This window comes from Oncorhynchus nerka, linkage group LG20 (genome assembly GCF_034236695.1).
Source record: "Oncorhynchus nerka isolate Pitt River linkage group LG20, Oner_Uvic_2.0, whole genome shotgun sequence".
NCBI classification, from domain to species: Eukaryota; Metazoa; Chordata; class Actinopteri; order Salmoniformes; family Salmonidae; genus Oncorhynchus; species Oncorhynchus nerka.
Window position 1 is genome coordinate 49,877,528 of NC_088415.1, and position 26,174 is coordinate 49,903,701.

The 26,174-nt window shown below is 39.1% G+C and overlaps 2 protein-coding genes across 2 annotated transcripts; both read right to left on the bottom strand.

The window, feature by feature from the left end:
* Window positions 1–2,111: 2,111 nt before the first annotated feature.
* Window positions 2,112–3,396, bottom strand: LOC115101715 (transcription factor HES-2-like). Its single transcript, XM_029621183.1, has 3 exons — window positions 3,307–3,396; window positions 3,102–3,197; window positions 2,112–2,966 (listed from the first exon to the last, which is right to left on the bottom strand). The coding sequence occupies exons 1-3, from the start codon at window positions 3,394–3,396 to the stop codon at window positions 2,562–2,564; spliced, it is 591 nt and encodes a 196-aa protein (XP_029477043.1). The 3' UTR covers window positions 2,112–2,561.
* Window positions 3,397–12,170: 8,774 nt separating this feature from the next.
* LOC115101716 (transcription factor HES-2-like) lies at window positions 12,171–13,417 on the bottom strand. The gene is made up of 3 exons (XM_029621184.2): window positions 13,245–13,417; window positions 12,974–13,157; window positions 12,171–12,854 (listed from the first exon to the last, which is right to left on the bottom strand). Exons 1-3 carry the CDS (start codon window positions 13,332–13,334, stop codon window positions 12,538–12,540), a joined length of 591 nt encoding a protein of 196 aa, XP_029477044.2. The 5' UTR covers window positions 13,335–13,417; the 3' UTR covers window positions 12,171–12,537.
* Window positions 13,418–26,174: the final 12,757 nt, after the last annotated feature.

Consider the following 26,174-nt stretch of genomic DNA (forward strand, 5'->3'; position numbering starts at 1 on the left):
CTGTCTGTGATTTATTTAGAATTCAAGTCACACTTAACCAGCATGGCTGCCGCAGCATTCTGCAGTGATACGCCATCCCATCTGGTTTGCGCTTAGTGGGACTTGTTTTTCAACAGGACAATGACCCAACACACCTCCAGGCTGTATAAGGGCTATTTGACCAAGAAGGGGAGTGATGGAGTGCTGCATCAGATGACCTGTCCTCCACAATCACCCAACCTCAACCCAATTGAAATGGTTTGGGATGGCCCGCAGAGTGAAGGAAAAGCAGCCAACAAGTGCTCAGCGTATGTGGGAATTCCTTCAAGACTGTTGGAAAAGCATTCCAGGTGAAGCTGGTTGAGAGAATGCTAAGAGTTTGCAAAGCTGGCAAAGGGTAGCTACTTTGAAGAATCTAAAATAAATGTTGATTTGTTGAACACTTTTTTAGTTACTATATGATTCCATGTGTTATTTCATAGTTCTCATGTCTTCATTAATATTCTACAATGTAGAATATAGGCTCCCATGCGATGCCGTGGTCTAAGGCACTGCATCTCAGTGCCTTCACTACAGTCCCTGGTTCAAGTCCAGGCTGTATCACATCTGGCTGTGATTGGGGGTCCCATGAGTGGTGCACAATTGCCCCAGTGTCGTCCGGGTTTGGCCGGGGTAGACCATCGTAAAAAATAATTTGTTCTTAACTAACGTGCCTAGTTAAATGAAAGTAAAATAAAATATCAAGAATGGGGCTGCCTTTGTAAACACAATTTAAAGATTTGGGAGTACATTCAAACTATTTCCCTACAATGTTATTTTGCTTGACTAAATGGAGAGGAACAAGTCTCCCGAAGGTTTGTGCAAATTTGTTGACTAATAGTTTTATATCTGTCTGATTTAAATCAATTAAAAAAACTAAAATGCCGGTCATTTTTTTCTGAAGTAGCGCAAATCTACCACTAGATGGCATGGTGTCCTCATTACTTCATTAATGCATGTAAACATGGATGACAGCCCACATTTTCCAATGCATTTAACAAAACATTTCCAAGTGCTCTGGAGTAAAGACACTGTCTTTTCAGTCAGAGGTGCAGAGATTTTTATTTTAAGACCATCTTTAAAATCCCCATGTCACTGGTTTCGCTTATTATCGTGAATCTGTCATTACATAAAGAACATAAAACAAACATTTTTTGGAAGGTCCTTCCTTTTCCAGTCTGTTACCACTGATAGGTGGTTAGAGAGGTAAGGAAACCTCACTATAACACACACACACACACACACACACACACACACACACACACACACACACACACACACACACACACACACACACACACACACACGCGCACACACACACAGGGAAATGTATTGCCAGACACAGAGGATGATGGTGAACAGTGCAATAAAGTGTGTGTGTGTGTGTGTGTGTGTGTAATCACACCACAGTACTTCTATGAAAATCTATTTAACAGCTGAAGGCCCATTTGGAAGGACCTGATGTCAACCTTAGAGACCAAGCTGGAACAGTTGAATTGTTTATTTTTGTAAGTTATCAATCTTTGTTAACATATCACTGTCAGTATGACAGCTTCTATTTTTATAGAAGCTGTCATACTATTTCAATGTGTAAGGTGGTTGTTCGTGTTGTACATTTGCCTGACCTATGTATTGGGCATCATTAAAAAAAAGATCAATAAAAACACATTGTGCGGGCACAGCGTTCTTCAGACTGCTTATCCAGACGCAAAGTACACAGCAGAGGTGTAAGTTTCACAGCTCCCCATGTGTTACACTCAACTGCCAAACTGCTTTCTATTTGACTAAAACCTTGTTCCTTAAAATGGCATGTTTACTATTTTACTAACCATTTAAATTAAGGTCATATGTTTAAACGTTTGGGTAACCGTTGGTGGGTAAGTCTTGATTACACGCACTTCTGTGCGTAATGATACGTTTTCTTACCAACTAAAAGGAAATAGTATTTTGTCTCAGTCTAGGCCTACGTTATGGCTACATATATCCTAGTCATACCAACAAAGACAACTAAGAAAAATTGAAATGAAGAGGAATATACCACGGTATCGTAGTTTTTATTGGAGTTAAATATATGTACAATGCGTAATGGTAATACAAATACATCCCTAAAAGAGACATTTTACGTTTTTTAGAAACATAACACAACGTGCTTACATATCGTTTATCTGCACAGACCCAGAATACTGAAGTCTAAAGCGCAAATGACATACATTTAATAACCCCTTGGGTTTACAAAGGGCGTTTTCTGTGGCCCTTTTATCATTTAACCCCCAAAGAGGACTAAATATAGCAAATAAAATCCATGCAGATCTTAAATAATAAGAATGTCTTCAAACTTGTCCATTTACAAGACAGAAGACGTGTGTAATTACTTCAGTATATAATACTTAACTAACATGATTTAACGATGAAGCTTTTCATCAAGAGAATATGACAATGCATGCATCTCTATAGCCTAGTATTGATAAATACATATGTACAAGAGACGTCTCCCCGACATGTACATATCATACAATTTACATTGGCGTTATGGCTTCTTGAATCTACCAGGGTCTCCACATGTTAGCATTGACAGCTTGTGGCACTGGCTGGGGCCGGTTGGGAAGCGAGTTCGAGTGGTTCTCGATTCTGGAGCCAACGTTGGCTTTGAGGCTCAGGAGTCTCTGCTGAATCTGGGGGAAAGCCCTGGAGCTCTGGGCGCAACAGTTCTGACAAGCTGGGTCGACGGACGCAGACATTGACTGCTGGATGAAGTCGTTCAACCGCTGACACGAGTCTTTGTCCAGGTTCGTTTTGGGGATCAGAGCGGTGACGCGCTGCAGGCAGGCTTTGTACCCTTCTTTGTAGCTGTCTGATGTACTTTTTTTCCGAGCAGCAGGAATATCACTAAGGAATCTTACGGTCATCTCAAGGATGTCAGCTTTCTCAAGCTTCGAGTACCGAGAATTCTGCACAAAAAGAGAACAGGGTGATGGTTAGACCACTATCTATCTAAACGCATAACTTCGATGATGACATGTTTACAGCTGTGTATTCTAGACAGGTCTAAAGCATAGACTATTTGTTGGTTATTTGGAACTTACATCTTTTCCTGTGAGTGGAAGGATCAGAGTCTTCAGATGGTTGATGCTGTCATTGATACGAGCGCGCCTTCTCTTTTCCAACAAGGGTTTCATTGTCTGAAAAAGGGTAACACACACTTTAGAATCCGTTGCAAAACCATTTATCACGAGAATTTAGAAACACAAAAGTATTTTCTATTCTATTGTATCTAATTTAGACCCTTACCTTTCTCAATTCAAGCGCCTCTTTTCTCCTGGCCACAGTTGGCCTTGGAGCAAAGGATTGGATAAATTCGGAGGTTATATTTGGAATCATTTTCATTCTCGTATGTGGAGGAGGACAATTTTCAAGTGGGAATCTTTGAGATTGGAGAGGATATGTTTCCAACGACCTCGGGCCGCAGTTTATATGGAGGTCTCGAGCGTCAGTTCTGTGCGTCACACGGGTACGCCCCCAAGCTACCGTCAAGTAATTTTGACTGAGGACCTTTGCATTTGAAACAACACGAGCACCAAGTGTACAATAATAACCATCTGCCTCCCCATTTAGTCCAAGCATAACAACTATGGTTTGTGCAAGCTAAATTTGATGATACAGAGCTTGCAAAACGTCTGCGTAAATAAGCGTTGCTTTTTGGTCAAAGTGATTTGAACATCAAATGCTATTGTATACAAGCAGTCTTTAACTTAAAATATTTCTCATTATTGTCTGATTATTCTGAATTGCATAGTTTTTTATGTACAGCTTATTTATTTACGTTTTTAAATAAGTTAAATGATTCGATACCCATGCGTAATTACGCATAACCAATGTTCCATGGAAAGCATATCGCATTGTAACACCTTTCATGGTTAGTGATTTAGAAACATATCAACCACACATTAGGCCTACATGTTATTTGAATAAATATTAAACGTGTATGCAATTTCACGTTCAATTCGATAAATAGATGCAGGTTATTGTAGATGGATATGGTTCAATTCAATACACGTTTTTCAAATATACCGTTCAGCCTCTCACGTTTTGTTTTGTTTGTTTGATAGCATTAAACATGTTTTCCACAGATGTTGTTTGATATCCATTCTGTATCGTAGTCTAACATTGGTGGAGGGGCTATGGATGGATAGACGATGGAGGGGGCACTGGGCTTTACGCATTATTTACATCTACACCGACAGATACCCAAGCCAAGCTAACTTCAAATAACATCTGCTTGTAAATTGTGATCAACAATTTTCTTAGTGTGTGATGTCTAGGCCTCTTACATTTCTGATGGACGCTGTCTTTACCTGTAGCCTACTTGTGCTGCCTGGGGAGGGGCGTGACTTTGGGGGGTTGCACGACAGATGATGGGTATGAACTGAAATTCGTTTAAGTTCCTACATGAACAAAGCAAATGTAGAACTGTTTAGCATTCGGCCTATATCCTGAGACACATTTAGTAGACAAACCATTGTTGATTCGAGTCATGATGTATATATTCCATGTGGCATAGCCTACAAACCATTGTTGATTCGAGTCATGATGTATACATTCCATGTGGCATAGCCTACAAACCATTTACCGTTTATTCTATTCAGAAATGCCTTTAGCATGTCTTCCATAGGCTACCAGTTTCTAACAACAATCACTACTCCAGTGTTAACGACCTATCCAACTCGACGGTTCTCATGGGAATCACGCGTGCAGCACGCGCCATGGAGACCAGATGGGCGTATGTTACCGACCCGAACACCCCCCCCAACCCAACCCACCTCTCCCATGCCTGCCCCCTCCCCACTACCATCCCCCTACCACCAGCCCGTGTCACCCTACTATAAGGGAAGAAGCCCCCACCCTACTTGTTCTAAACTATTTCTGCATTAAGTTTTATGAAGCATGTTTCGCTAACAATTTTGGCGTCGGTAGCCTACAAATCTGCATGCGATTGGGTGATGGTCTCCATGGTATCCATGATTAAAAACTAGGATGCCAAAATAGATTTCCCCCACACCCCCTTTCTATAGATGCTCTCTCCATATTGCCATAGTCCGGTTGGCTTGACTTTTACATACTTTATAGCGTCCAAGCTATATTTTTGCAAGTGTGTTTTTCAATGTTTGTGCGTAAAAGCTTGTTTAAGTGTCACGAATTGATGATGGTCGATGCCCTAGTTCAGAGACCGGTTGCATCGATGTAGTTTAAGAGACACAGAATCAAACAAATAACATTGCCTTTCATTATAAGCCTTGTATATTTTCAAGTAACTTACAGATTGTTCGAAACTGGATATTTGCTATCACAAATCATGTTTAATTACTATGTATACTTAACCTGTGATGTCTGCATGTTTCAAAACATTTTCAATAAGATAAATAATCGAAATACTTCCAAGATAATCATCGTTCTAATTCTGTGGGGACAGAACCTTCTAACGATGCAGTTAAGCGGACGCTTGGCTTGGAACTAAACGAAGCCCTGAAATTGATACGCGCATTTGCTGCATGCGCCCCTATCACCCCCGCGGGGCCTTCAATTAACATTTCGGCTGTATGAATCCCGAACTTTTCCATATAGAGCTTACGGTTAGGGCCCCCTTTGTCTTCCCAGCAAATTCGGCGTGGGTAACCCATCTGTGCAAGCTGAACGGACAGTGACCTATTGTCTAAGAATGTTCTGATACGTGAGAATGAAAAAAATGCAGCTTTTGGGATGGGGGAGGATGTCAGCCGCACCACGACTGTCCATGACGAAGAGCTGCGTAGCTTGAGTTGGGCTCTACACTTCTTTTGTCATGGCATAACCAGCGTCTCTTTAGCCAGACAAATGGGATTGGGGGAAAAAACAACCTCTCAGGTCATGTCTGGTTTACTTGTGTGAGATCCAATGTAGCATATACCCAATAGTAGATCTATTGTATCTCAACCAAACCAATTAGATGGTAAAGTAGTATTGTCATTTGGTTGAATACAATAGTTGCGTGTGTGTGTGTATATAACTCACATAGCGGTTATTGTACATCAAATGAGTTTGGAAGCTCTTTTGTACAATGTGCACCTTTATAACATTTGTTGGGATCCATCCAAAACATTTCATGTCATAAAATACAGTAAGATATAAAACCTCGGTAAAGTAGATCTAAACCGTTTTGTCGAGCTTCTCGGACCACAGTGATATGAGCTGGTGACAGGTGCAGAATCTGACGTTTTAGGGATGGAACACAGCTGGGAAAAGGGGCCAGAACTCACTTCATATAGTTGCAGCAGATATATTGTGATTAAGTGTATGTGAAAACAGATGAATGTTCTACATGTATTTTGATGGGTTTAATTATCCAGGGGTTACCAGCTAGACTTTGATGCGAACACTTAAGAACTCCCAGTATTTTTATGGAAGTGGAAGAGGTTTAAATTGTAATTGAAGATGGAAGTTGAAGCAGTTCAGATAAGTGAGCGGTTGAGGGATGGATGGTTGGGGAATGGAAAAAAGTACATTTCTTGAAGTAAATGTGGTGTGTTTGCTAGCTTGTTTTAAAGTATTTATGGTTGTGAAATAAATGATAATAGTAGTAGTAATGACTGCAGTAGTAATGGTAGTGACTGGTTATAGTAGAAACATTAGGTAGATGGAAAGATATTGATTGATTTGATAGGATAGGATGGAATTGCCTAAACATCTGGAAGTTGGTTTGGTGTCTCTAGCATAAACGGTTCAAGAGTTACTGTTGGTTAGTTATTTTAAGCCAAAATAGTCATGGTTGATAAAGGTTTTTGATAAATTTGAAGATAGGATCGCCTGAACATGTGAATGTTGGTTTCGTGTTCAATAGTTACACTGTGAGTTATTTTAATGCAAATGCGTTTACAGTTCATAGTTCTAGTTCATAAAGGTTTTAAAGAATTTGAAGTTAGGATACCCTATTTGTTTTTTTATAGCTTAATTGGCCAAGGAGCAGGACCATTTAGAATAGCTACCTCTGTATTCCCATGGTACTCATTCAAACCCATGTTCATGTACAGCATGCACATTGGTTATAGTTGTAAAAGTATTTTAAAAAATTTTTTTTGTATGTAAGCAATCTAATTCGGGTCAGTCTGAACATCTCAAAGTTGCTTTTGTATTGATAGCTTAAACGGTGTAAGAGCAGTGGCACATCCAAATACTTCCTGTTCGATTCTATGGAGCGTTTATGAACATTTAACATGGTTATAGACTGTAGTTCGAAAAGTGTAAATGATATAACAATTCTGAAAGCAATGAATTTAAGTTGGGTCAGTCTGAACATCTCAACGTTGGTTTGGTGTTGTTAGGTTAAATGGTGTAAGAGGAGATGCATGCCAACATTTTCACCATGGATGTTTATGGCTCTTTTATTGCCATAGACATGCATTGGGAGCTCATTTAAATCAGTGGTGTAAAGTACTGCGTAAGTTGTTTGGGGTATCTATACTTTACTATTTACTTTTTACTATTTCTATTTTTGACTTTACTTCACTACATTCCTAAAGGAAATTATGTACTTCTTACTCCATACATTTTCACTGACACCCAAAGGTACTGGTTACATTTTGAATGCTTAGCAGGACCGAAATGGTCCAATTCGCACACTTATCAAGAGAACATCCCTGGTCATCCCTACTGCCTCTGATCAGGCGGACTCACTAAACACAAATGCTTTGTTTGTAAATGATGTCTGAGTGCTGAGTGCTGGCTATCCGTAAATTAAAAAACAAGAATATTGTGCCGTCTGGTTTGCTTAATATAAGGCATTTTTAATTATTCATACTTTTACTTTTGATACTTAAGTATATTTTAGCAACTACATTTACTTTGATACTTAAGTATATTTTAGCAACTACATTTACTTTGATAATAAAGTATATTTTAGCAACTACATTTACTTTGATACTTAAGTATATTTTAGCAACTACATTTACTTTGATACTTACAATTGAAGTCGGAAGTTTACATGCACGTTTTTCAACCACTCCACAAATTTCTTGTTAACAAACTATAGTTTTGGCAAGTCGGTTAAGACATCTTCTTTGTGCATGACACAAGTAATTTATCCAACAATTGTTTACAGACAGATTATTTCACTTATAATTCACTGTATCACAATTCCAGTGGGTCAGACGTTTACATACCATAGTTGACTGTGCCTTTAAACAGCTGTGAAAATTCCAGAAAATTATGTCATGGATTTAGAAGCTTCTGATCGGCTAATTGACATCATTTGAGTCAATTGGAGGTGTGCCTGTGGATGTATTTCAAGGCCTACCTTCAAACTCAGTGCCTCTTTGCTTGACACCATGGGAAAATCAAAAGAAATCAGCCAAGACCTCAGAGAAAGAATTATAGACCTCCACAAGTCTGGTTCATCCTTGAGAGCAATTTCCAAACGCCTGAAGGTACCACATTCATCTGTACAAACAATAGTATGCAAGTATAAACACCATGGGACCACACAGCCGTCATACCCCTCAGGAAGTCTCCAAGAGATGAATGTACTTTGGTGCGAAAAGTGCAAATCAATCCCAGAACAAACAGCAAAGGACCTTGTGAAGATGCTGGAGGAAACAGGTACAAACGTATCTATATCCACAGCAAAACGAGTCCTATATTGACATAACCTGAAAGGCCGCTCAGCAAGGAAGAAGCCACTGTTCCAAAACCGCCATTAAAAAAAGTCAGATTGTACTTTTTGGAGAAATGTCCTCTGGTCTGATGACACAAAAATAGAACTGTTTATCCATAATGACCATCGTTATGTTTGGAGGAAAAAGGGGGAGTCTTGCAAGCCAAAGAACACCATCCCAACCATGAAGCACGGGGGTGGCAGCATCATGTTGTGGGGGTGCTTTGCTGCAGGAGGGACTGGTGCACTTCACTGAATAGATGGCATCACGAGGGAGGAAAATGATGTGGATATATTGAAGCAACATCTCAAGACATCAGTCAGGAAGTTAAAGCTTGGTCGCAAATGGGTCTTCCAAATGGACAATGACCCCAAGCATACTTCCAAAGTTGTGGCAAAAGAATTAAGGACAACAAAGTCAAGGTATTTGAGTGGCCATCACAAAGCCCTGACCTCCTTCCTATAGAAAATGTGTGGGCAGAACTGAAAAAGCGTGTGCAAGCAAGGAGGCCTACATACCTGACACAGTTACACCAGCTCTGTCAGGAGGAATGGGCCAAAATTCACCCAACTTATTGTGGGAAGCTTGTGGAAGGCTACCCGAAACGTTTGACCCAAGTTAAACAATTTCAAGGCAATGCTACCAAAGACTAATTGAGTGTATGTAAACTTCTGACCCACTGGGAATGTGATGAAAGAAATAAAAGCTTAAATAAATCATTCTCTCTATTATTATTCTGACATTTCACATTCTTAAAATAAAGTGGTGATCCTAACTGACCTAAGACAGGGAATTTTACTAGGATTAAATGTCAGGAATTGTGAAAAACTGAGTTTAAATGTATTTCTTTAAGGTGTATGTAAACTTTTGACTTCAACTGTAGATAGTGTGGTCTACTGCTTATCATGAGATACTCTACCTCAGGCGAGCAAAACCATGAGACTTCCTTAGATATCGTGCACCAGCTATTGTTTACAAATCTGCAAATGCCCCCGCCCGTGTCTTACCAGAGGCTGATATTCTATCCTGCCTAGAGCTTGTATAACCCGCCAGCTGTATGTTATTAATGTCGTCGTTCAGCTGTGACTCGGTGAAGCATAAGATATTACAGTTTAAAATCGGGTATCTGTAGTATATCCCTCTTGTTGAAGAAGAACTCCTCGTCCAATTTGAGGTGAGTAATCCCAGTTCTGATGTCCAGAAGCTCTTTTCGGTCACGAGAGATGGTAGCAGCAACATTATGTACAAAACAAGTTACGAACAACACGAAAAAAACAAACCAAATAGCATGGTTGGTTAAGAGCCAGGAAAGACGGCAGCTCTACCCTCCGGCGCCATCTTGTTTGGTGCCTTTTTCCCTTCATTTCCTGTATAAAGTGTAGCCAGGGACAGAACACCAGCTCGCTCTTGCTGCCATCTCTTTTTCCAGTTTGCGTAACTACGTTTACCTGTGATATGCCTATCAACTTTTGCACCAGCAGTAGCCTATGTTCCATCTACTTTGCGGATTTCTGAACTATGAATTCACTGGCAACAGAGCAGATAGAGGCCTGCATCCAGCAATGTCAAGTGACCTGTTTTTGAAGCTTTTCAATACTGCACTACAGGTAGAGAGAGCGAGAGCGTAAACTCTACTGAACTAGTTTTAACGTATGGAATCACTTGGGAGTTTCTAGATTTGCGATAAACTTCCCCTTTAATATTTCACATTTCAGATTCTCAGATTCCCTTTACAGATTCCCTTTACCAAAAGGAATATGTTGTCTACTTCCCCAGAGTCAAATGAACCGTGGATACCACAAGCGTTAACGTAATGGCTGGAAGTCTATGGTATCTGCTACCTCTAACTCCCTACTGGACACAAATAGTGAAGAGTTCATTCCAAGCCACTGGATGTATTAGGGGTGCTATCTGTTGTGAAGCCAATATGTTTTGTTGTAATTTTACTCAAATCATATTTTATTTGTCACATACACATGTTTAGCAGATGTTATTGCGGGTGTAGCAAAATGCTTGTATTCCTAGCTCTAACAGTGCAGTAATATCTAACAATTTCACAACAATACACACAAATCTAAAGTAAAGGAATGGAATTAAGAATATATAAACATTTGAGCAAGCAATGACATAGCAGCATAGACTAAGATATAGTAGAATAGTATAGAATACTGTATATACATATGAGGTGAGTAATGCAAAATATGTAAATATTATTAAAGTGACTAGTGTTCCATTATTAAAGTGGCCAGTGGGTCCAGGTCTATGTATATAGGGCAGCTGACTCTAAAGTGCTAAGCAGCAGCCTCTAATGTGCTGTATATCATGTGCCAGACTATATATATATATGATATATTATATATATATATATATATATGTTGTTTAGAACTATCATCTAGATCTCAGACTCCTGCCACTCCTTGCACCTATTGCTCCTTGACTGAATTTGGTTACATTTGGTGACATTTCTCTAGCCCCATCCCTCAGCTCAGGATAGACAACTGGCAGGCTCAGGCTGTTGTGCCTTTAACTTGAATAACAAATACACATTATGTTAATACAATTTTTGGAATCTATACTGACCCCTAAAGAGACATTGAAATACAAAGAAGAGCAATCTGGTCTCATAAACGGATGAGTCCAAAGACCGAACAATCCATCCATTGGCTTCACATCAACCAGAAGGCAAAAGCATGTCCAAAATGTAGCATGTCTTTATACAGAAACATTTTCTGGAAAATGTCATGTTGATGGTGCATATAAATATTGTTTTTTTAGATTTACAATCCATCATGGTGCTATTATGGGACTCAGGGTAGCCTAGTGGCTAGAGCGTTGGACTAGTAACCAGAAGGTTGCAAGTTCAAACCCCAGAGCTGACAAGGTACAGATATGTCCTTCTGCCCCTGAACAGGCAGTTATCCCACTGTTCCTAGGCCGTCATTGAAAATAAGAATTTGTTCTTAACTGACTTGCCTGGTTAAATAAAGATTTTTTTTTTTTAAATACTGGTGAATTTTGAAGCACTTTATCTTAGCATTACACTACTTCATATGGGCTCACCAAAATGTTTTCTTTAATTCGTTTTGTTTGAAATGCCTCTATGGGCTACCCCCATATACTTTACCCCCAAACCAAACAAGCAAATGGCCTCTTTCCGAGCAAATTCACGATCAGAAGTTATGAGCAGCGCACCACCCCACAATGGGACGAATGGGGATCAACTGCTGTGCAAACAACCAAACAGTTCTAGCATTATTCCTATAGCGCCATTTCAGCAAATAAACACATTCATTTCATATCATTTTAAAATAAACACATGTTCAATCCAATGTTTCATGTTGTTGGAATAATGTTACCAATACCGAGAAAATACAACAAAACAGTTTCTTTTTTATAATGAGCTTTTATTGAAAGTATATGATCAATGACAAAATCGTTTGTGTCATAAGACACAAACTAAATTGTGTTTTCATGAAATAAATAATACATTACTATAACACACAGTGTTTACAGTCTACTCCTTTGCACAGACCAAAAGTACTTAAGTCAATAGCGCAAACCTCAAACAAAATAACCCTTGGGGTTTTACAATTGTGTTGTCTACAACCCAAATCTTGGAAATCCCAAAGAGGATTGCATTTAGCCTAACAAAGATCATAGAATTTGTCTGCTCATAAAGTCTGTGCTCATCTGATTTTTCTGTGAATAAATAAATGCATTACTAGTCAAACGTGAAATAACTCCCTCATCTCTTCCAGTTAATATCTACATCTAACAGCGTTTATATATATATATATATATCACAAATCAATGTTCGCTAAGGGATCGTCTGTCTAATCTACCAGGGTCTCCACATGTTAGCATTGACAGCTTGTGGCACTGGCTGGGGCCGGTTGGGAAGCGAGTTCGAGTGGTTCTCGATTCTGGAGCCAACGTTGGCTTTGAGGCTCAGGAGTCTCTGCTGAATCTGGGGGAAAGCCCTGGAGCTCTGGGCGCAACAGATCTGACAAGCTGGGTCGACGGACGCAGACATGGCCTGCTGGATGAAGTCGTTCACCCGCTGACACGAGTCTTTGTCCAGGTTCGTTTTGGGGATCAGAGCGGTGACGCGCTGCAGGCAGGCTTTGTACCCTTCTTTGTAGCTGTCTGATGAACCTGGGGGGAAAATAGGCGAAAGTTTAGTTTAATGACCCAATGACAAATGTACAACTTATTCATACAATACAGTACACATATACAACATGATAGAATTAGCTTTCTGAAATAATACTGACCTTTGACTGGAGATGAAGGGAGATCTCGGAGGAATCGGACGGTCATCTCCAGAATATTGGCTTTCTCAAGCTTCGAGTATGGAGCGTTGTCTTTGCCGACCAGAGGGAGGATTAGAGTCTTCAATTGACCGAGGCTGTCGTTGATGCGTGCGCGCCTTTTCTTTTCCAACAAAGGCTTTAGTGTCTGGAAGAAGCGATAAAAAGCCATTAGTAACTCGAAAAGGGTATATAGCATTGATGATAAACACATTTGACTCTTAGTTCCTCTTACCTTTCTCAGATCGTTCGCTTCTTTCCTCTGGGCCACCGTGGACCTTGAGGGGACAAGCTGGGTAGTCTCAGGAGTGATTCTTGGAGTCATGTCTTTAGCTAGAAGTTGTGCTTTTAGGAGAGAGGCGATGTGCTCTTTGCGAGGCGGTGAGCTGCTGTGTGCTGAGCGGAGGGAGAGCGCTGTATTTATGCGAGTTTCGCGCGTCGAGGGGGGGGGGGGGGACCTCCATCCATTGTCTTGGAGTCTTGACGCAGGGGACTATGCCTTTGGGACAGCAACACATGCACTCGACTTGACCATCTGGCCTGTGGGGATATAGGGTTGACATTTGGCTTCCACAACTGGCATGTCTCACTGGTGGTATTGCATGTTGTGGTAGCTATAACTTTAAAGATATTTAAAGTTTCATTCATTCATGCGCACCATCTCTATCCTTGCATAAAACCTAAATGCTTATATACGACGTGGGATCCTAAACTATCCTGAAATTAAATTTTAAAGCTAAAACTGTAAAGTATGATAACATCATGTTTAATAAACAGCATTAAGGTTTATTCGGTTGTATTTATTAGATAGCCTACATCTTGTTTATTGACACATTGTAAATAGCTTTATTTTCACAGTGGGCTACTGGAACATAATGAACTTGGGGGGAAGTCTTACAACCAAACAAGTTGTATTAATAGTTCTTATAATCATGCTTCTATTCAAATGTAGATTATAGTCTAGGTTTGTTTTATTCAGTCTTGATTCAGAGTTAGGACTCAGGCAAATGTAGCCAGACAAACGTTCTAAAATAGTAAGCGATTCCAAAATGTTGACAAAACCGATCCCCAAGCCACGCTATGTATGGATTAACATTTGCTTGTCCTAATCAACATGTTTTCAATGCAGTCTATCTGAACAAGGACATTCACCTGTGGCGTGGCCAATACCCTTCTTAAATGGGGGGGGGCGGGGCAGCAATGCAGTGGAACCATAGATGTTTATAAAATAATGAAATGTAGATTGTATTAATTATTTATGTCAAATAGCCTACATTCTGTTGATATTTCAATGCATGACAGGAGATTTATTTCCAAATAAACACCGTTGTGTTAGCCTACTCAGATGGACTTTTCATGTATCACTATATGAACCAAAATGCAGAAGTTGTATTTATACATTTTGTATTTCATGTAAGTCTTTGTCAATAGAGTGCTCTCATTTGCTCTGTGCAGCTATGAGCCGCTGTTAAACTCACGCGCTCGGCACGCGCCATGGATGCGCAACAGATGGGAGTCTGTTGCACGCCCATCCCCCACGTCTCTGCCATTGCGCTGCACTTGTTCCGTGTCCCGTTGCTTACCCATGTTCTTGATTTGTGCTCCCGTCACCTGTCTGCGTGTTTTTTCAAACATATTTGGCGTCAGTAGCCTATATTCCATCTGCATGATGGTGAGTGGGGGTAGGGACAGTGGTTTACAATATCATCTCTAACAGTTTTGCACCAGAATTGGAAGTTCAAAACGTCAAATTTCAAGTATTTAAGGTTAAGTTTAGGCATTAACCCCCAATTTTTAAGGTTAGGGTTAAGTGCAGGCATTCATTCCAAATTCTTAAGGTTAGGCATTAACTCTGACAGTCAATATGTGAGTAATACACCTGGTTTTGGATTGTTAAATGCTGGTGACACTGCATTGGCTTGTCAAATCTTCTTAACAGTCAATTGCAGCCTATATGCTACAATGTACTGTGCCAAAGTATAGAAAAGTATATGTCCTATACTTTGTCCATTACTTCTAGATTACATTAAGCTACACAATTTATTAGGCTAAATGAAAATACAAAGTCTCTCCAAACCATTTATGCATTGGTTATTCAATATTGCTTATCGAGGTGACCTTGTACCATCCATGTGCTTTGTAAATATATTTTGCATCCTTAGCTACATTTATAGTGTAAGGGAGATGAAGTTATCATATAGGCTTACACTGTTGCAAGCTGCCCTTGCTTGTAGTCTCTTTGTGAGACAGCTAGGGCACTAGACGGTACACTGTATGGCCAGCTGGAACACTGTCCTTCTCTCAGCAGACATCAAAGATGCAGAATAAAGTTAAATCTAGACCTTGTTTCCTCTATCGTATTCGCTCCTCTTTCACCCCAGCTGCCAAATTAACCCTGATTCAGATGACCATCCTACCCATGCTAGATTATGGAGACATCATTTATCGATCGGCAGGTAAGGGTGCTATATATAGGACAAAACACACATCACAACAAGATTATATATATATATATATATATATATATACAGTGGGGCAAAAAAGTATTTAGTCAGCCACCAATTGTGCAAGTTCTCCCACTTAAAAAGGTGAGAGAGGCCTGTAATTTTCATCATAGGTACACTTCAACTATGACATACAAAATGAGAAGGAAAAATCCAGAAAATCACATTGTAGGATTTTTAATGAATTTATTTGCAAATTATGGTGGAAAATAAGTATTTGGTCACCTACAAAAAAGCAAGATTTCTGGCTCTCACAGACCTGTAACTTCTTCTTTAAGAGGCTCCTCTGTCCTCCACTCGTTACCTGTATTAATGGCACCTGTTTGAACTTGTTATCAGTATAAAATACATCTGTCCACAACCTCAAACAGTCATATGTCATATGGTCAGATGAAACCAAAATATAACTTTTTGGTAAAAACTCAACTCTTCGTGTTTGGAGGACAAAGAATGCTGAGTTGCATCCAAAGAACACCATACCTACTGTGAAGCATGGGGGTGGAAACATCATGCTTTGGGGCTGTTTTTCTGCAAAGGGACCAGGACAACTGATCCGTGTCAAGGAAAGAATGAATGGGGCCATGTATCGTGAGATTTTGAGTGAAAACCTCCTTCCATCAGCAAGGGCATTGAAGATGAAACGTGGCTGGGTCTTTCAGCATGACAATGATCCCAAACACACCGCCCGGGCAACGAAGGAGTGGCTTCGTAAGAAGCATTTCAAGGTCCAGGAGTGGCCTAGCCAGTCTCCAGATCTCAACCCCATAGAAAATCATGAGGGAGTTGAAAGTCCGTGTTGCCCAGCAACAGCCCCAAAACATCACTGCACTAGAGGAGATCTGCATAGAGGAATGGGCCAAAATACCAGCAACAGTGTGTGAAAACCTTGTGAAGACTTACAGAAAACGTTTGACCTCTGTCATTGCCAACAAAGGGTATATAACAAAGTATTGAGATAAACTTTTGTTATTGACCAAATACTTATTTTCCACCATAATTTGCAAATAAATTCATTAAAAATCCTACAATGTGATTTTCTGGATTTTTTTTCTCATTTAGTCTGTCATAGTTGAAGTGGGAGAACTTGCACAATTGGTGGCTGACTAAATACTTTTTTGCCCCACTGTATACACACACACACTACCCGTCAAAAGTTTTAGAACACCTACTCATTCAAGGGTTTTTCTTTACTTTTAAAATGTTTGACATTGTAGAATAATAGTGAGTACATCAAAACTATGAAATAACACATATGGAATCATGTAGTAATCAAAAAAGTGTTAAACAAATCAAAAATATATTTGAGATTCTTCAAATAGCTACCCTTTGCCTTGATGACAGCTTTGCGCACTCTTGGCATTCTCTCAACCAGCTTCACCTGGAATGCTTTTCCAACAGTCTTGAAGGAGTTCCCACATATGCTGAGCACTTGTTAGCTGCTTTTCCTTCACTCTACGGTCCAACTCATTCCAAACCATCTCAATTTGGTTGAGGTCGGGTGATTGTGGATGTATGTCATCTGATGCAACACTCCATCACTCTCCTTCTTGGTAAAATAGCCCTTACACAGCCTGGAGGTGTGTTGGGTCATTGTCCTTTTGAAAAACAATTGATAGTCCCATTTAGCCAAAACTAGATGGGATGGCGTATCACTGCAGGATGCTGTGGTAGCCATACTGGTTAAATGTGCCTTGAATTAAAAATAAATCACAGAAAGTGTCACCAGCAAAGCACCCCCACACCATTACACCACCTCCTCCATGCTTTACGGTGGGAAATACACATGCAGATATCATCCGTTCACCCACACCGCGTATCACAAAGACTTGGCGGTTGGAATCAAAAATCTCCAATTTGGACTCCAGACCAAAGGACAAATGTCCACTGGTCTAATGTCCATTGCACGTGTTTCTTGGCCCAAGCAAGTCTCTTCTTCCTATTGGTGTCCTTTAGTAGTGTTTTCCCCCAGCTATTTGACCATGACGGCCTGATTCACACAGTATTCTCTGTTCTCTTCTCTGTGTCTGTTACTTGAACTCTGTGAAGCATTTATTTGGGATGAAGTTTCTGAGGCTGGTAACTCTAATGAACTGATCCTCTGCAGCAGAGGTAACTCTGGGTCTTCCATTCCTATGGCAGTCCTCATGAGAACCAGTTTCATCATAGCGCTTGATGGTATTTGCGACTGCACTTGAAGAAACTTTCAAAATTCTTGAAATATTCCGTATTGACTGAACTTGATGTCTTAAAGTAACGATGAACTGTCATTTATCTCTGCTTGTTTGAGCTGTTCTTGCCATTATATGTATACCCCCTATACCTTGTCACAACACAACTGACTGGCTCAAATGCATTAAGAAGGAAAGAAATTCCAAAAATGTACTTTAAACAAGGCACACCTGCTAATTGAAATGCATTCCAAGTGACTACCTCATGAAGCTGGTTAAGAGAATGCCAAGACTGTGCAAAGCTGTCATCAAGGTAAAGGGTGGCTATTTGAAGAATATCAAATATAAAATATTTAGATTTGTTTAACACTTTTTTGGTTACTACATGATTCCATATGTGTTATTTCATAGTTTTGATGTCTTCACTACTAGTCTACAATGTAGAAAATAGTACAAATAAAGAAAAGCCTTGAATGAGTAGGTGTTCTTAAACTTTTGACGGGTAGTGTACATACAGTATATTTATTTTTTAATCCAAGCCCCCGTAGGCTATCATGGTAAATAAGAATGTGATCTTCACTAACTTGCCTAGTTAAATAAAGGTTAAATTTAAAAAAATAGCCAGAAATGGATAGGCCTACGCATTTTATTTGCACTCGCCCTTTTACCCAAATTAACTGCCGTGAAGTCCAGTTTGGGAACAGGGCTTTCGATATCAAACACAAAATCATGGATGGCTTTCTGTTAGGGCCCTCTTTGTCCATAATTTGGCGTGGGTACCCCATCTGTGCAAGCTGAATGGACAGTGATCCTTTGTTGGGGAATACCTCAAAATGTGGAGGAAATTATCATGTTTTTGTTGGCCACTGTATCGGAGATGCTGTGCATCATGGATGCGCTGTATGAGGGGTGACACAGCAGTTATAGAACAGACACGTGTTCCTTTTAGCTGGGATAATGTCTGTGTGCATCAGGATATAGGCTACATGAGACATCCACGTTTGTCAACGCGATGTAGGCTAGTGCATCTATTTCAGTATGGCAGTACTCTCAGTGCAATAAACCAAACCATTTCCAGTTAAGAGCATCAAATGACTATTTTGCACATTGAAGATCTAAACTAATTAATTTAACCATATTCAATATTTCTGAAATTGGCATATTTTCATTATCTAATTCACATCAATGTGGTACAGGATTACACAATGAAAATATTAGAATTATTGTTCTATTGGCCTATTATGTTGTAAATAAGATCATGCTATGCATCATAAATGGCGAGAATCTGGGTTTGAACGGGTTCGCAGACGCAGTGCACCCCCTCATTGAACTCGTTATGAAACCGGCATGAGATTGACACGAGCCAACCTTTCAAGACAGATGGGGGTCAAGTGAAAATTCAGTGAAGCATAAAATGGAACATCAAGCTTCTATTTGGGGTAGACTAGCCTTGTTGGAACAGTTATTTGAATATTATAAGAATGCCATGGATTTGCCATCATGAAATGTAAATATTCCAATACTAAATGGATCCAGATGTTAAATATGTATAGGCCTACATCAAAACTGTATTTGCTAGCATAAATTAACTATAGTGCTATGATGGATTCATTGTTGTCCATAACGGATATTGATTGCCTTTCTAGTGGCATATAGAGTCATAGGCTACCCTCCCTATAGGTTGTTAGCAGAAGGATGGAGTACTTATCTATATCCAACACCCTCGTGATGACCAGCCAATGAGTACTGTTACATGCACACAATAATGATTTACAAGCTTTACATGCTTTAAAGCATGCTTTACAAGAATGATACATTCCCTAATAATCCTGTTTACGGACACATCTGAAACCGGGCTACCTGCTGGCACTCTGGTAAGTGCAGAAAACCTCAAAATGAACATGTTACTTTTGGGAAGCATATTTGATTCTGAGATGGGACATATAACGTTTTAATGTGAAAACTACTTCTAAGACACATACATTCAGTTGTTCTGAAATGACTTCACTCGCCCTAAAGAGGGAGGCTCACTCAGCTGGTGCTGGCACATGCGCAGATCAAATACATTGCTGAAACGCCCACTAAGGTGTTTACATACCCTAATAATTCTAAAGATTGCTCAGAAAACCAGATGTTTTAATCGGCATATGCTTACTCCGATTTTGACCGTACGCCGATTCAGATAAGCAGAGTAAGGTGTTAACATGACTTTTGCGTAATCTGCCTACTGATACTCAACACGGGGGCCCCTCAGGGCTGCATGCTTAGTCCCCTCCTGTTACTCCTTGTTAACCCACGACTGCGTAGCCAAACACCATCAATAAGTTTGCTGATGGCACAACAGTGGTAGGTCTGATCACTGACAATGATGAAACAACAAATAGGAAAGAGGTCAGAGACCTGGTGGTGTGGTGCCAGGACAACAACCTCAATGTGATCAAGTCTAGGGAGCTGATTGTGGACTGCAGGAAAAGGAGCACCGAGCACGCCCCCATTCTCATTGAAGGGGCTCCCTCCAACATACTTTACAGTTGGGATGAGGTTTTGATGTTAGTGTGCTGTGCCTTTTTTTCTCCACACATAGTGTTGTGCATTCTTTCCAAACAACTCAACTTTAGTTGAATCTGTCCACAGAATATTTTGCCAGTAGTACTGTGGAACATCCAGGTGCTCTTTTGCGAACTTCAGACATGCAGCAATGTTTTTTTTGGACAGCAGTGGCTTTTTCTGTGGTGTCCTCCCATGAACACCATTCTTGTTTAGTGTTTTATGTATGGTTGTCACGCCCTGACCTTAGTATTCTTTGTTTTCTTTATTATTTCGGTTAGGTCAGGGTGTGACATGGGTGATGTATGTGTTTTTTGTTCCTGTCTAGGGGTTTTGTATGTCTATGGGTGTTTCACTAGTCTAGGTGTTATGTATGTCTATGGTTGCCTAGATTGGTTCTCAATTAGAGGCAGCGGTTTATCGTTGTCTCTGATTGAGAACCATATTTAGGCAGCCATATTCCTTGGGTATTTCGTGGGTTATTGTCTATGGTTAGTTGCCTGTGTTTGCACTTGTTATATATATATATAGCGTCACGTTCGTTTTGTATAGTTTGAATAGTTTGTTTAGTGTTTCTTTGTTAATAAATAGAAGAATGTATTCACATCACGCTGCGCCCTGGTCTCCTCCATTCAACGAACGTGACAATCGTAGACTCGTCAACAGAGATGTTCGCATGTAACAGAGATTTCCATAAGTCTTTAGCTGCCTTTAGCTTTCTTTAAAAGTATTTATTAATGAGACATATGCATTTTGATTTAGTAAATGTTCCATTTCATCTTACAGTGGTTAAAAAAAAGTCCAACTCCTATAGGTCCAGGTGCAGAAGAAATGAAGTACCAAACTTCATTACTGTTAAATGTTTTAGTGGTGAAGCATTGACAGAAGTCTCCCCTATCATACTAGGCATCATAATGGTTCAAATGTATTTCAGGCCAACTTGAATGGTCACTGTCAAGAAATTGTCAATACATGGCACTGCAAACCTAAGAGTATATGTGTTAGTCTGTGTAGCCTCTCTAGGAAAGACAATGGTCAAAAAACGAAGTTCAAATGGACTGAGACATGGTATGTTTTTCTCTTTATAGGGAAAAATGGAGTAGTTGTATTATAAATGATCAGTATTGTGGAATCCTTTAAACCCAAACAACCATAAAGTAATTCATCCTCTGTAAATCTGGGTACTTTACAATATAACTGCATTGCTTTGATCGAAATGTATAGTCCTCTGGATCTGTACAAACTAGTTAATCTTTAAACATAATTATCAGAGTTTCATTAGATTGTAGAAATGACAATACTGTAGTTTAGTGAAATGCTTTTTACACTAATTATCAGATGATAAATCTCAATCAAGTACATTTTATATAGCATTTAAAACAAGCCAGATCTGGTGTGTACAATGTTACACTGCCCTTTGTGGTGCATCATATATTTACCATCTGTTTTTGTGAGTGCAATGTCAATCAGAATATGCCTCTGGAGGTGTTTGAGCTTGCAACAAGAAACTGGTATAAGAATTTATAAAACAGCTTGCCAAGCATAAACCAACGTCATTTCATGAAGCGTCTGCCACTTAGAAGCGTAAACATATAGTAACATTTTTACACTGTAGCGAAGGACTCGAGTCAATACAACCAGGTGACGCGTCTCCTGGCCACAAAGCTTCCGCATCATTTCGAGTCCACAGGGGAACAACAAAGCGACACGTGACTAATGTATTACTGTATAGACATGTTTATTTAAAAACAAAATAAAACATTTTATCAACTGCAATGCTGAATAAAATATGATACGAGAGTGGGTGACACTGTAATATCTAATTTGTAGACTGATCAAATCATAATTTGTCTAAATATTTTTTGTTTTGGATTGTGCCTTGAAAAAACAATAAACGAATTCGAGTGACCTCCTGAAACAACGATTCCTAATTGAACTGACTGTAGTCTAACTGATCGGAGGTTCTTCAGAAATCTATGGTCAGTGTAGGTGAGGACAATTTTAAAACTCCAATTTAACTCGTTCGTATCTATTCTACAGTTGTCCATAGACTAAATTTATCTGAATTGAATGATTGAGCACCAAATGAAGGGTCGTATTGTCTACGTAATGAATGTCACGAGAACTGCACGAGCCGGGTAACTCGGGCACCAGTTGGTTGCGCAAGTGTGTTTTTGACGCACACAATAACCAACAAGATGAATGTAAACAAACCCAAAAGACTGTCTCAGTATTTTTAAAAAACATTTAGCCTTTATGACAACTTTATATTCTTTGTAGTTTGTAGGCCACCGAACTACCTGAAAACATAGCATGCGTAGCATTCATAGCATTCATTCTAACGAGACTAAAAACAAGTCAAAAGGTTGTATTGTGGATTCATGGATAATATGTTTGGCTTTACATGTCACCATCAAGTCAAACAACGTTCACTTCTAAATCATGTAATAGTATAGGCTGAGGCACCCTTTAGTCCCCAAGCGTGGACAGATTGTAAGCGTGTATGAACTTCATCAATGACATGAAATGTAAATACCCAAGCCAAAAAGGTACACATCTGGTGCCTCAACTTGAGTTTTCCCTTAAACCATGTCGAATGGCTCTATGGCGTCACATTAGACTCAAACTGTATTCCTCATTTCCCCCAACAGCAGTCTCTCTGACGCACCAGCCTGTATCAGACACGAGATCACGGTAGTCTGCATTATTCTAGGTAGTAATAACTACAATTTTACTCGTATGGCCTTTTTATAGCCTATGCTTCTATAACTGAAATTAAAGAGATCATGCAGTATTTCATATTTCAATCCTATGTATTGGACATTGTCTTTCGGTATACAGAATTACAAGTGGGCTAAGCTGCAATCAGACATAGTCGATGTTATTGGACAGACGGCTCGATGGCGCGTTTTTTGAATGCACGATTTCATATGTGCATTGAGGGGTCTTCATTGTGCGGCCTCTGTAGATATGGGGGGCACGAGAACGACACGAGCCTGAGGAACAAAAGGACAGATGGCCCTCCGGTCCATCTAATGAATTATGGAGAATTTGAAGGAAATTGGACCATCAAATAGTTCATGAAGGGTGAGGTATCTTTCTATTTGATAATGTTGCATTATATTGTTATATTAGACCTATAGGCTACTGAAAATAAATACAATGCTCAATGCTATGGGCATCCAACGAGATGATCATATTAATGATAGCCATCACATCTTTAAAAGAAGGTCTACCTTATAACATTATTTTACTGAAAATAGTGTGAGAAGGAAAGAACTGGATTAATAAACTATATTGAGCTCATTTTGTAAAATAATCCATCGATATGTATGTTTAACCTTAATGTTATATACGTTTAACATGAAACAAATCATAAAACATGTTTTATGTTTTGATATGGTAATATGCATACGGTTAGGCTATATTCCAGATATTAAGCTTTGATGCTGAGGGCTTAGTCAAGCCTTAGAATGTGTGGACCAATCGCCTCCGCCCACAAAGAGCACCCCAGCCACACTGGTTCACCAGCCTCGTGCGCTAAAAGGGCGCTCAATACAATCCACTGTTCCAGCCATCCACGCGCAACGCCACGCTCCTGCTCCATCGAAGCTCCATCAAAGCAAGGAGGCCGATTTCTGGTATGTAATCATCAATAATATCAGAAATAGTATTATCAGAACATGCTGTCTGTCTGTTTTGGGAAAGACTAACACGCTTTCCTTGAACGAATGTGTGAACTGTTTATTATTTGGAGCACTCTCGAATTGGCAGAACAGGTCCATTATGTTGCGCCATATAAACATTAATGTCATTAGCATTTATCAGTACATTTGTAAATGCATTAAAGTAGTATCGTAATCATATTGGTATGCAAGTAGCCTATTGTATCGATACAATGTAATCTTGTGCTTGTGCATGATTAAGTAACACGCATATCGAGAGCGTTTAATGTTACTCTATTGAATGTAGAAGGTCTGTTCTATAATATCTGTTGTTATTAGTCATATTCCTATTGTTCACTCATGTCAAAATGTAATATTATGTCAAGTTAGTGTTAATTCAATCATGGATAAAGTGCTGTTGTTAATGGCATTCTTGAATTGTAAATGGAGGACAAGAAGTGTGTGAGAAAGTTCGACCATGTAAATTCTCACCAGCAACTCACGGATGACTGCATTGCTGTGGTGTGGCAGAGGAACGGTAAGTTGGTGGTCATTAAGAAAGAATGTGTTGTCTCAAGGTTATATGGATGTTGGAATTGCTTGTATCTACAGTAAATAGGCTACATCTGTCTGCTAATGTAACATGAAACCCAATTGTAGTTCAATCCACGCAGTGTCAATAAGTGCATTTTGAATTACATAGTTAGCCTTAAGCTACTGACCATACTATAAAGTGTTTAAGTCAAACAATGTGGTATCTCAATAAACCGCTCAGATAGTTTAGCTTTATGAAATGGTAATATGTCAAAGACATGCATTTTTAGTACAAAAAAATAAGGAAATAAGAGTTAGGTCTACAAGGAGTTTACAACACATTATGCAGATTATTTTCATTGGAAGTTGAGATTGCATTAAGATGTAATTCATATATGTATATATATATTTATATTATATATTTATAATTGATCTGTAAAAAATATGCATGAATCATTTACTCACTAACTGTTTTTAAATAATTGGAAAACTGTCAGAATCTCAGTCATTTATAAACCCCATAGTTATTTGGAAAAGAGGTTAATCAAATGTTTCATTAAAGCGGCACTCATATAGTTTTAACCATGTTTTTAGGCTACATGGTGTTTGTTTAAATGTACTTTGAGTAAAACAAGCGTATATTTTGGGTTCTGATGATTGAACTAAGCTCATGAGGCATTTATAAGTAATATTTTTCAAAAATCAATAGGTAGGCATACATATCATTTATTCACAAGTCCACAAATGGATGTAGCAACAGCAGATTGCCCCTTTATGGATCTTCAAGTGAATTGACTAGTCTTTATGAATATATATATATATATATATATATATATATATATATATATATATATATATATTCATAAAGACTATATATAAGAATATATATATATATATATGCCAAAAAGCGGCTTACAGTCACGCGGCCCCGGGAATCAAACCTGCCATCCTGGCATAGCACCAACCTATACCAACTGAGCTACGGAGGACCAAATGAATGTAGATTGCAGTGTTACCTTGTCATTTTAAACACCATATAGAGAACAAAAACCCATTGTTTCTGGTTGACTAATTCCACTGGGCACACTGGTTGAATCAATGTTGTGGGTCATTTCAATAAAATTATGTTGAACCAATGTGGAATAGACGTTGGATTGACGTCTGCGCCCAGTATACCTGTTAGATATACACAGTTAGGTATTGCTTCACAACGTGTGTGAGTACGTGTCTGTATGTCAAGAGAGAATTCACCATTAAAGTATTCAAGAGGATCAAACCGGACGACCAAATAAAGTGATCTCTTGCCGTTTGTGTCTTATTCAATTGTGACAATTTCACATGATGTAGCTACTCCTCTAAACTGATACGCACATACATGCTGAAATATTAAAGTTTTTGTCTGGTCTGGTTATTTATGTATAGTATTGGGGTTATAAATGCGGCATTTGTAGATTGCAGAAAAGTATGGTGTTGGGATGCATATAAATCCTATTTGTCAATTATATAAGAACATTTAGTTGTGATTTCCTTGAGAACATATTTACATTAGATTATTTTATATGTGAAAATTCCAATTGGTCAAGGTATCGTTTTTTCTGAGAATAAATCTCTCCTTAGACTAGATGATGACGCACAGGACTGTGCCAAAAGGCATGTAAAACGGTAGGCGTCTTGGAGGTGGGATAATAATGAGCGTCACAAAGGTTTAAAAAGAAAAGTGTTGAAAATGGAACCATAAAAAAACGAC